Source organism: Egretta garzetta, unplaced genomic scaffold (genome assembly GCF_000687185.1).
Source record: "Egretta garzetta isolate BGI_Z169 unplaced genomic scaffold, ASM68718v1 scaffold55, whole genome shotgun sequence".
Taxonomy (NCBI): Eukaryota; Metazoa; Chordata; class Aves; order Pelecaniformes; family Ardeidae; genus Egretta; species Egretta garzetta.
This window is the reverse complement of record NW_009259863.1, coordinates 98,136-111,074: the sequence shown is the minus strand read 5'-3', so window position 1 is coordinate 111,074 and position 12,939 is coordinate 98,136. Positions and strand designations below refer to the sequence as shown.

Sequence of the window (12,939 nt, the reverse complement as noted above, 5' to 3'; positions counted from 1 at the left end):
CCTTCGATCATTTTAGTGGCCCTCCTCTGGATCTGCTCCAACAGGTCCATGCCCTTCTTGTGCTGAGGGCTCCAGAGCTGGATGCAGTACTCCAGGTGAGGTCTCACCAGAGCAGAGTATTGTATTAGCAAACATGAAAATCACAGCTGAAACTATCTGAATCTATTCTACATTGACTCCCGAAATTTCAGTGGTGACAACAGGGTAAGATGTCAAAAAAAAAAATAGGAAAATAACCACTTTTTTTGACTGCTTATCTGTAAACATCCCTCTCAAACCATGCCCAGGAATTGTTTGTGAAAGTGCCAGTCAGCATCAGCCAAAAATACACCAGGGGTTACACTAACTATTTATCAGTATAAAGGATCATGTTCCAGTGCCAAGGTCTTGGCCTGGTGCTGGTTAATTCACTAAAATAAACAGAATAGTGGCGGTCTGGTTCAGGCTCCAAAAGAAGTAAAGGCCTAGGCCAAGAACTTCTCTACTGCCAACCTGTTCTCTGAAAACCCACACAGGAACAGGGTAACATGGTTAAGCACTGATGAATATGGCCTTGGAAACTGGAAGACCGACCATGCAATTAGCACAGGAATAGCAGGTGGGTCTGCCAAGACTCATTTGTCAAGGAACAAAGTAAGTTGTGGGTACAAGGAGTCTTGTGCTTACCTTTTCCATCGCATGTAATTTCACTATAAGCCAGCCACTTTATTCCATAAATATGACAGCCTGAAAGCCTTTTTCGATCTCTCCCTGCTAAGTGGCTGGCTGCATGGTGGTGATCTCCCCTTGAGCTGGGACGCCTCTCAAGGTTAATCCTTGAAGCTGAGAGACCCCTTACCAGCTGCAGATCTTCAGTAAGTGGCTGATATCACACATAACCTTGCATTATAGTGCATTAAGATTTTGTGTTGATAACTTTGAACCATTGTTATATCCTCCGCAGTAATAGAGTGAACCTTGCCATCGAACCTTGTTAAGTCTCACTTTTACAACATCACATTTCAATAAAACTACTTTTGCTGGTACCTTGGCAGTGGTTCTTTAATCAGTCTAAATCCCCCCTGTGACAACTTGGCCTAGTCAGCAGGACGGACAGTAGTATCACTGATTACTTACAGAGGCATGGAATAAGTCTGAGACCCAAATGCTCATTAGAATGGGCTCGTGAACATTGGCATGACTAGGGTGCCATCAAAGGACAATTAAAATTAGCAAGAGGAAATGCTAAAGATGGTAAAGGAAAGGAAATGATTTGTAAGATGTTAGGCACCTGCCTAGAAGCCACCTGTCAGTATAGGAAACATAGTAATAGGAGGAAATAAGATCTAAGAGAAGAAATAAAAGGCAGGAAGGCAGATGAGTTATTACTGTCCTTACAAAAAGAGCAGCTACAGAAGCAGTTACAGGAAGAAAAGGAGAAAAAAACAAAATTAGGAAGAAAAGGTTGGGATAATGTTCATGCAGGCAACTTAGGAAACTAATAGTATCCCCAGAGAATCAGGATAGCAATATTTGGGGCGATCCTGATGATGACAATGAGGAAAATATTCCCCCCCTGCTCCCCTCAGAAACCCCTGAATATGAGGCTAGACCCATCACTAAAGCAAACACTCTGAATGGCCTCCAGGTGGTGCTCTGTGATATAGAATCATAGAATCATAGAATGTTTTGGGTTGGAAGGGACCCCTAGAGGCCATCTAGTCCAACCCCCCTGCAGGAGCAGGGACATCGCTAACTAGATCAGGTTGCTCAGAGCCCCGTCCAGCCTGACCGTGAATGTTTCCAGGGATGGGGCCTCCACTACCTCTCTGGGCAACCTGTTCCAGTGTTTCACCGCCCTCATTGTAAAGAATTTCTTCCTTATATCTAGTCTAAACCTACCCTGTTTTAGTTTAAAACCATTACCCCTTGTCCTGTCACAGCTGGCCCTACTAAAAAGATTTTCCCCATCTTTCCTATAGGCCCCCTTTAGGGATCCACTGCAACTGGCAGATTTACAAGAGAAATAAGGCAGAAAGCCAGGTGAAACTGAATATTCATGGCATGTCTGCCTGAGCAGCAATGACCAAATAAAGTTCAGTGGAGATGAAGCAAATGGTTATTGGGGTCCAGGAGTCTTCTTAAACCTTGGATCTGAAAATTAAACCCATTCTATCACCTGTATGGTAGCTTATTGGGCAGGGGGAATAGGCACCCTGGAATGAGGTAAGCCTTCTATAATTCCCATCCATTCCCATCCACTGCTGTCACGAAAGCCACCTGTGTACAAGCTATGCGCACACAGGTCATACCCCAATATCCGCCACAGTAAATTATGCCATATTAAAGTCACTAAATGAAGGGGGCACTTAGATTTTGATTCCAGTTTGTCCTCAATAACAACTAGTGAAATTACTAATAGATATGAGAGCACAAATTTCAATACTAACACAACAGGAGGCAGAGAAGCTGGGTGCGCGACCCAGATGGAGAAGAGTTAAAGTCACTGGGGTGAATGGAGCACCACAAAATTTAATTTATAGCTCCCAGGCAAGAAATGCATGACATCTACTGGTTTTGCAGTTAAAAAGCCCAGTGAAAATATTTTCTGTTTCAGTGTTTTGACTGGACAAAACTGGTGCTTGCCAGATGGCAGCATGTGGTCCTCCAGTTCAACTACAGACCCCAACCCTGGTAGAAACTGGGAGGCCACAGTGCATGTACTCTGCACAGCTCCTGCGCTCCCCAGCTCGCAAACTACTAATGTACCACAGTATCTGATTTCTGCTGTGGCACAAAATTGAATTTCTGACATAATAGCAGACTTGGAAAAATGGTACATTATTTCCAAAACCCATTCCCCATACAATTCCCGTCTGGCCAGTCCAAAAGCTGGATGGGAGATGGCACCTGACAGTAGATCATGCCAGCACAGCTCTGCCAACGGCTGCAGTACCCAATATTGCAAGTTTAACAGCTATGCCACAAACAGCCACACACCCATGGAACGTGGTACAAGACATGAAAGGTATGTTCTTTATCGTCCCCTTGCAGGAGCAGAATAAAGAGCAACTTGCTTTCACTTGGGAATGTATACAATATACCCTTAACAGACTCCCACAGCCATATAAACATTCACCTCTGGTTGCTCATGCTGCAGTTTTTGAACTTTTACAGACTTCTCACTTCCTTGGGAAACTGTACCAATATATAGATGATATTCTGATCAGAGAGACTTCCCCTGAATGAGTGGGGGAAGGGGCAGCAGCAGTGTGGCAAGCACTATATAAAGCAGAAGTTGAGGTTCCACCTGAAAAATGTCAGGGATCAAGTAGAGAAGTAAAATTTTTAGGTACCTGGTGGATTGCAGATAATGCAGCAATTCCACCAGACCCTAAGTAAAATGGAACGAAAATGGAAAGAAATACAACAGCTTACGGGTACTGCAGGAAATATGTACCTGGATTTGCTATCGTTGCTCACCCACTGTACTCACTTTTACAAAGAAGGGAAAACTGTGGAAATGGAAGCCAGAACATGAAGAGGCAGTCAAAACCCTAATACAGGAATTAAAGACATATCAGTCACTGGGGCCAGTACATCCCTGTGACCCTATTATAGCAGAATGGGGCTTTGCAGAACATGGCACTTACTGCAATCTATTCCAAACCAGCTAAAAAGACCTTTAATGTTTAGCTCAGCTGCACTTAAAGAGACAGAACAGAGATATTCTGAGTGGGAAAAGGGATTTTTGTCTTCAGTCCAAGCAGTTAAACAAGTGGAGAAAATACACCAGGAACAACCTTGGTATGACTACCTGATGGGAGTAGCAGACAAAATACAACTGACTGAAGGGTGTACTAAAACGTCCACACTACAAATGCCTATAAACGCCAACTCATGAGCACTAAACCAGCCATTTAAAGCTTCGCTGATTCTAAATGCACTTCCCCACACTGAGAGAACACCAGCTGAAGGCATTTGGTTTAGCAATGCCTCAGCAAAGAGAGTAAGCAGTAGGTGGTGGTCTAAGGCCACTGCGCTAGACTTTACCACAAGCGAACAAGTAATAGAAGAATGTGAAGGTAGTACACAAGTAGGAGAATTAAGGGCAGTTGTTTTAGCAGCACAAAATGGAGCAAAAGTCATCTATGTCAACTCCTATGCCCTGTGGGCAGGTGCCACTCAAAGACTTTGTCAGTAGGAAGCCCTGAATTGGGAAGTAAATAGATCTCCAGTTTGGAGAACTGAAGATTGGCAATTATTATATATAGCTAGACAAGTGCCATTTAAACTAGGATGGGTAACAGCCCATGTAAAAAATGACCAGTCAGCCACAAAATGGAACCAACAAGCAGATGGATTAGCCATAATTAGGAGAATGAAAACAGAAGACATGCCAGACCCCGAATTGTACCAACGGGAGCATGGTTGCATCAGAAATTAGGCCACACAGGCCGAGAAGCACTTTATTTTGCAGCTCAAAGCCAAGGTTGGCCTCTAGACAGGAAAACATGTAAAATCATCCTTACAGATGCCCCCCAATGTAAACTGAAATTGCAAATGGATCACCCTGCCAAAGCACCTCCCCTACATCTCAATAAAGGAAAAAACCCTACGGTCAACAAGGCAAATTTCTTACATTGGACCCTTTAAACCCTCCTCAGGGTATCGGTATATTCTGACAGGAGTAGAAGTTGTCTCAGGCATAATTATGGGAATTAGATATCAGAAGGCCACCTTCAGAACACCATCAGGGATTAGCCTCTTCATTTTCAGGTCTATCAGCCCCTGATGTGATCTAAAGTGACAACAGCTCACATTTCTCCAGTAAGTAAATGCAGAAATGGGCAAAGCAGGAAGATGTCAATGGGTATTCCATACCCTCTACTATCCCAAATCAAACAGGATAGTAGAAAGAGCAAATGGTCTATTAAAAAGGAGTCTTAAACCACACGAGCCCCACTGGGATACTCAACTGCCTGAAGTGGTTCACCAGTTGAATAACCAATGCAGACTAAGAGGGAGCCCAGTCATTCTTTCTGTCAGCACCTTATGAAGCATCTCCATCAGTTGTAAACATGTACCCCACTGCCCTCCGACCAGGGCAATCCGTTATGGTAGATTTACCACAAATTGGCACTGTCCCAGTGATGCTAACAAAACCCCACGGCCCGTTGGCCTGGGAAGCAAAAGATAGCAATGGAGCTAAACATCATATTAGAGCTGGGTGGATACATCCTAGCCACTAACTAGAAGGGGTAACCAGTCCAGAAAAATCCCCCTGGGACTTGTATTGGTTTTTTGTTTTCAGGATCGATACCAGGAATGATACCAGCACACCCACCCTGGAGATCAGGTTAACCATCAGAAGACTGCTTTTCCTTCTCACAGAAGTAATCATCACCAGCACGGATGAAATTCGGTTCACATGTCAACAAGCCCAACATACGGAATGGAAACTTCCAATTCTTTTGTTTATGATAATCAATATGGTAACTATAGTACATTCTGTGGCATACATGTTTAAAAATCTATGGGAATACAGGAATATTGGGAAAACCAAGACAAAAATCTAACAAGGACAATCACTGGTAATCACACAATGGTAAAAGCAAATAAAAGTCACCTTATTTCTGCTACACCAGGTGGCAAAAATCTCTATTGAATGTAAAGTAACAAATTATTCAAAGGGAAACATCTACATAGTCATCAAAAGGACAAATCAAACTCAATCAAAGGCAGAGCAAACTGTTTCTCATGCCCCAGTATAATTAGTTTCCTCTTTAATGACACAACTGTAGAAGCAGTATGCCTGTGGACAGATACAGGGGAAGATAACGGAAATGGACTATCCTTAAAGGTCACACTAACACCTATTACCAGGCCTGACACTATACCAACATATATATATGTTGGCACTATACCCATACTGCCTGTTAACCTACTCCCTATTTTATTGCTCCCACTACTGACCAAACTACATATACGCTGATTTCTGAAATCGGACCCCATGCTATTAAATATACAGGCCAGCAACAAGTGCTATTTAATCCATCATAGTCCCTCAGAAGAGTGGAGCTATCCATACAGGTTATAGTCTCTGCAATTAAACCTACCTGCTCACCATTCCTAAATAAATCCTATAAAGCATGGTTGGTATGGTTGCACATGCGAACCTTCACCTCTCCAAAACAAACAAGGGAGAGATGTGACTGGTGTCTTAAGAACAGGATTAGGAGTATTAACCAGCATAGATGCTGAAGTTTTAGCAAAAAAATTAAGGTTGGTAATGAGTTATTTGCATAAATTAGAACATCCATTTCGATCTTCTTCGCTGGCACTGGGAACTAGTCAACGACTCTTATCTTATATATTGCCTAAACGGGAAAGAACTAAGGAGAAGGACCACCAATTAATTGTAGAGGCAATGTCCCTCTAGCCTTTAGCTGTATCCAAGCTCAGCTATGGTGCAATCTACTGTAGCGGCAATTATAAGGGAAGGTGATGAGGGCACCTTGCCCACTGAGATTTGAAAGGTAATTTGGGAAAATGTGACTCCATTTGAAAAGGGTTTGCAGTCTTGGTGTATCTAGTCAATCTCACTTATGAGTGCACCAACAGTAAAGCGTTATTTTAACAATATGCAATGCTTCGGTATACACCATATACCCAATCATTGTGCTGGGATTAAATCACAATGGAACTGTACTCTACCCATTAGAACACAGAGAATGGGCCCAACAAAATGGGAACAAGTGGCAAACTGTTGATGTGACATGTGTTGTATAGGAACAAGGATTTATTTGTGAAGTACCATTAAGGCCCAAGACATTTGCCTTGATACTGAAGAAAATGTTTGTCATTCGTATTCAGCTCCTGTCACCACCCACGAATTGTTACAATCTATCTATACATTATACCAAGATTTATTACCTACCCCCATTGGAATGAATCTCACATTGGTAAGAAAACTGTTGCAACATGATGACCTGTGTCAATTGCTAAAACGAATTCAAAACAATAAAGAACCCTGATTACCATCTATCATGATGCAGAGAAGATAGACCATGTCCTACAAAGAGTGAAAAAAAAGATGGAGAACATCACTGGTGGGAAACTATCCTTGGATGCTCACCAACATCAACTGGAGCTTTGAATTTGATAACAATTTATTTTTATATGGAATACATGCTGCAGATCAGTGCTACTGGCAAAGCTGCAGCCATGTTAAGTCTTCCCCAGAAAATTCACTCCAGCCTTTATGTAACTGAAGAAAAAAAAAAATTAATCAAGGATACGAGTGGATCCAGTTGACACTTGTCTCAAAACAGGAAAGCTAAAAAGCAATCGCAGGATGAGATCAATTCTAGCATAGCTTTTTGGACTTTAAGATATTTGCAGAGGACATCAAGCCAACTCTAGGATTTAAAAAAAAGCTGCAGGCATAGATACTGTTATCTGCCAGTTACATAAACAGAAACCTCCTGGGTGTAGCCTGCATCTCACTGGGTCTGTTTACAGCATGTACATTCTGCTTTTATCCTAGAAGTCCAGACCCTTTATGCGGTAGATGAGGAAAATCACGCATCTTTGGAGGGAGATTGTCAGTGCTGCAACAAATACTAGTTATTTTCCTTCCAGATTTTCTTCCTCAGGTACCTTCAATTTCTCTCTGGAGAATTCTAAATTATGAATCATTACCAATCTAATAAAAAGAGACTGCTTTATGTCAATACTTGCATTTGACTAGAAACATATGTTCCTGATCTCAGCATTAAAAACAAAACGAAACAAAACAACAAAAAAACGCCCAAACACATGAGAAATACCTCAATGACAATAAAGACTTACTTAGAAACTTGGTTTTAAGGACCTGAGCAGTTTTCAAAAACTGCCAAAAACAACTGCAAGCCCTACCTAGTCACTCTACGCTGTGTGCTGGGAGCATACCAGGGGCAGGATTCCTCTGTTCAGCTAAAGACGTCTAAAGCAGTGATACCCATGTCTCACTAACAGTTCTATACTTCCTTGATTGTCAGTGGAAAGTAAGAGGCAATTCAAAAGTGCAAATCATTCAATACTGAAGTAGACGTCTCAAGTAAGAAGGACAAAACACAGTGTAGAACTGACTATTTCTCTTCTATTCTATTCTATGATTTCTGTAACAAAGATGTCTGAATTTGGTGAGTGAATTCCATCCTCTGTAGCCTCCTATAAGCAAGAGAAGATAAGGAACATATTTTCTTGTAGATATATATCGTCTTCACTGACATTTACTCAGCAACGCGATACCTTCTGCAGGTATGCGAGATCTCCAGGGCCCAGTTCTTCCCTCCTAACAAAAAAATAGAAGAGGTACTTCTATCCTGTAATTGTGCATGTACATATAAGTGTCTAAACAGCTGCATTAGCCTGTGCATTTCCATAGCAGGTCCTAAGACGTATGTAAAAGACATTGTATCTACTATAGACCAGGGCTGAAGTTCCAAAGGTCTTTAGTGGCCACGGAACCTGACTTACAATTTCAGATCTGGCCACGTCAATAATTTGCAACATGATTTAGGACCTTAAATGATTCAAACTCCAAAAAAAGGAAATACTTACTCCAGAAATCTTATTTCAGTCCCTTAAGTAACACTGTCAAGAATTTTCCTCTACACTTTATGAGCTACAAGTAGTAAATGGGCATCTAGAGCACTGCTTTCAAGCAGTTAATAGATCTACACACAAAACAAGAAACCAGACATTAATTCATGTAAAAACCGCAAAAAATGCTCAAACTATTGTATTTACTCCTGACATCAAACTGTCTGTATGTATGAGTGCATTTCTTACCCGGTCACCCTTACCACCAGGCAGGCCTGGAGGACCTGGCAGTCCAGGAAGTCCAATATCACCCTGGGGACCCTGTGAAAATAAGGCAAGGGTGTAAACTTACCCAATCTGTTTTAGAATGAACAACTAAGGGTCATACCCTGACAAGCAGATGGGGCGGAATCTTATTCCCAGAACAGTCCTAACCTGATGAAAGACAATTACCTAATGAAAATAGAGCTTATTCAAAATACAGCCATTTAAAGAGCATTATATTATTATTTTATTGCCGGCAAACACAATAGAAATGGCTTACAGGGCTTTACACCCTCCAGTGCTTCGACAACAGTATGGTTCTCTTAAAAATGCTTCCTAAGATCTTGTACTCTGTAATTTGTGCATTCCTCTGTAACAGCAGCCTCTTTCAGCCAAAACCTCCCCAGCTATGCTTCTGACTGTTACTGTGTAAATACTGCTGGAGCACTGGTAAAAGGTGGCATTCATAATCTGCTCCATTCACAGAGCTGTTAGCAGAAAGCCAGTCTTTCACTGCTCCCGTTCCCCAAGTACACACAGCCCACACAGGAGTGCGCAACTCAACTTTGCACATCACAGGATTTATGTTTTTTTAAACAGAAGAAAAAGTCCCACACATCTCCATATACTTTAAAACAGCATTTGCTAATATTAGCACAGTCACAGAGGACTGAAAAAGAAACTTGACAATCACTCGTTTCAACGTTATTTTCAGTTCCCTGCATAGATAAATGGGTAAGTGTAGTTCCAGATGATACCATAGCTCCTTGAAAGTAAACATGAGCACTGAATATGTAAATAAACTGCTTACCCATTTCCCTGGTAAACCTGGAGGACCCGCAGGACCTGGCTCCCCTCTGCTACCCTTATAGGAAATAGAAGGACACCATTACTTCCTGAAATATTTCCTGTGAACAGGGAATAAAGTATGATTTTTTTTTCCTTAATGTTTAGTGAATTACACTACTTAGCAGTTGGCTTTAATCAAGACTTCTGTTTATTAGTGCAAAAGTATCACATGCATTAAAAATAGTGAGAATTCCAGAGAAATGTAAACTTTTTTAGTTAACAATATCATACAATATTTAGTTGTCATTAAATGATTAAATTAATCAATTCTGCTGACTGATTATGCACAATCAAGTCCCCTTCATGGAATCAAACCTGAGAGTTACCTGTCACAAGCACATTTACTTTACTAAGACAAACTCTGATGCGCATGCTTAGCTTTAGGCTTTTGTTTAGTTTCATCAACTGAACTCCCACATGACCACATACTTAAAAGCCCATGATCCTATATGAACAATGGAAAAATGTGAAAAGTGTGTGCAAATATCATGTTTAAAAAACTCATTTAGATGAAAAAAAAAAGTCTAAACTGTTACAGGGAAGCATAATCTTTAAAAATCACATAATAGTGGTAAGTGTAAGTATGCTTTTTACTGGATTTTTACTTTATATCTTCACTTCAAATACATTTATCCATTCAGATCATCATATTCACATTAGTGTTATAACCCCAACTTTTAGTGCAACCATTTGAATATATACTCTGGGTAAGCCTGACACTGAGTCAAATTTTCGAAGATTTTAAACAATTTTTGAACTAAAGTACCTTTCTCAAAAGGTTTTGTCTCTTATGATTAAACCTTGCAGAACAGCTCAATAAGTTTTGTACATTTACTCTCACCTGAACAGATATATACCTACACAGAGAAATTCAAACACTGTCCCAACACAAGCCTAAGTCTCACTTGAGACACTTTTCTTGCTTCCACTGCGTGAATACATAAGGGGTACTTGCTATAAAAGCACAACATAGAATTTAAGATCATAAAATATCAAGAATTGAAGTTATTAGATATGCAAGTAGATAACTTGTTATAGAAAATTTTGAATAAAAGCAGATCTAAGCATTCTAGTGCTGTATGCAATAGATAATTTTAAATACGTGTATTTTCTTCATAATAAAAAAAATCCCATGAAATATTGTGACATACTGAACAACAAAAGGAGATGGCAGACATGGCCTTTTACACCAGGTCATAAATGCAATGACAGCTTCTCACACAAGCTTAGGAAAACTAACTCTATAATTCAAAAAATAATTAGGTATCCTGGAGAGATCAGAGAACCGAACATAAACAGACTTTTCCATTCATTTCCTTCAAAATATCCTATAGTGTTAAAATCACTACTCTTTTAAAGCACTTTGCATAATTTCTAGAAGCTTTCTTATGTTATAAAAAAATTAAAAAATAAAAAAAGCCCCCTAAATCACCTTCATCTTACAACCCAGAAGATACATTAACCTTTCTGAAAACCTGTTATTTAATGACATAACTCTGTTCTACATCTCTGACCTGGAATACTACTACATTTCTGTTGCAGGGAAGAGAATGATTAAAATTATGATCAGTATTAGAAATTAGTCTCCTTGTATATGTCATAACATTCATGTCTGATTACTATACAGCTAATACAACAAAAGCAATGTCACTTTCCATAGAGTTTAAGTCATGTAATAAACCTCTTAAGCACATCAAAGGTTCTGCTGGTCATACAGAATGCAAGAAAAATATTCCAAATGAAAAAAATTCTTTTGTCAAATACACACTACAGGCACTTTTTCAAACACCAATGCTTTTCTAAGGTGATAAAAAAGAAAGTTAGTATACAGAAGACTGGAATACAAAAGGATGGCATTTCCTGTAAACACTGACATTATGTCTGTATGGACAGATTACTTCAAACTAAGGGCCACCACTGCAAGATCTGCGGGAGTTGTGTTTTAGCAAGTAAGAGGGGAACTGTAACCCAAAGAACAATCAGGAATCCCAGTGGCCCATGGCATAACTTAAAAGACTGTAAAGCCTCCTCCAAGTTATACCTGACTGAAATGGCCCTGAGACAGGCTTTACATCGAGCTAGTTACTCTTGGTTCCCTTCATATGGGGCTGAAGACAAAAAGGCATTTAATGTCCTCATGTAAACACTTAAAATGCTTCACAAGTCATGTCCTAGAAGCATCTACATTTTCCCCACAGCCTATAAGAGGGTTTCTGTAATAACTGGTTCAGGTGTTGACATCTGCACTTGGTCAGATGAAACCTTCCTCTGTGTTCCAAGTTACTCATAGGCAATAATCAGAACAGAAGGTAGCTTGGCCATGTCCTCAGCCTACCTTTCTTACACAGCAGCCCTATATATAACACAGTCCGTAATTGCAGGCCACTCACAAATCAATGGGCATGTTGCCCTGGGTTTAACAAAAAAAGGGACTAGAATCTGTATGTTTTATGTACTTTTGACACATTTCAAAATTCCTACTTTTCCTAGAGGTGGAATGCTTGAAGAGGGAAAGTAGCTACTCTAGAGTGAGCTGGGACAGACTGACCTGCACCCACACTGGTAAAATTTCCTGGCCTACAATGAAGGGAGGCAGCATGCAGACTATCACTGCAAAAGGCCCCTGAAGTTTTCCAAAGCTTGGCCACTCCCTAGAGATTGTTTCAGTCAAGACAGTGTGGACCAAAAGCAAGTCCAGGACTGCTCCAGTACTTTAACAGTATCGATAATTGATTTCTGTTAAGTATACTATTGCTCAGCATGTGAGTACTGCTTGGGTCATTCTCCCAGAGGATGGCAAGGCACATACATGTGAAACAGCAGGGTGTGAAATGGCAGTACAGCACCGCAGTACCGAACAATACCAGGATGCAGCCCTTCCGCAGCTGATGGTTCCACAGACTGTGGTTACACCAAAATCCACCTTCCCTTTGTTCCAAGGTAGGATTGTAGGACCACTGAATACATTTAAATGAAGATTTAATGTCTCTCTCACAGTTCTGTAAGATCTATATTTAGCCTTTGAATGTAACACACATAAGGGGACAATACAGGATTTACAGTAGACCTTCCTTTAGGTTGTCTGGGATAGTTTTCATCCTTACTGAAATTTTGAAAACTTGATTCTTCTGTAGAACTCCCACAAGCAGTGACAGAATGCATTTTCATGCTAAAACAGTTTCTTTCACTGGTTTATTGAATTCCTGTTGATCAATTGAGTAGAACAATGATAAGAATGAGAATATTCCCTCGGTAATT

The 12,939-nt window shown here is 40.4% G+C and overlaps 1 protein-coding gene across 1 annotated transcript in view; it reads right to left on the bottom strand.

Moving 5' to 3' along the window:
* Positions 1–12,939, bottom strand: part of COL9A1 (collagen type IX alpha 1 chain) — a 77,344-nt gene that overhangs the window by 12,709 nt on the left and 51,696 nt on the right. Inside the window, exons 30-31 of the mRNA XM_009640071.2 lie at positions 9,644–9,697; positions 8,818–8,889 (exon numbers count right to left, since the gene is read on the bottom strand). Coding sequence (XP_009638366.1) covers positions 8,818–8,889; positions 9,644–9,697 — 126 coding nt within the window. The remainder of the gene's footprint in view (positions 1–8,817; positions 8,890–9,643; positions 9,698–12,939) is intronic.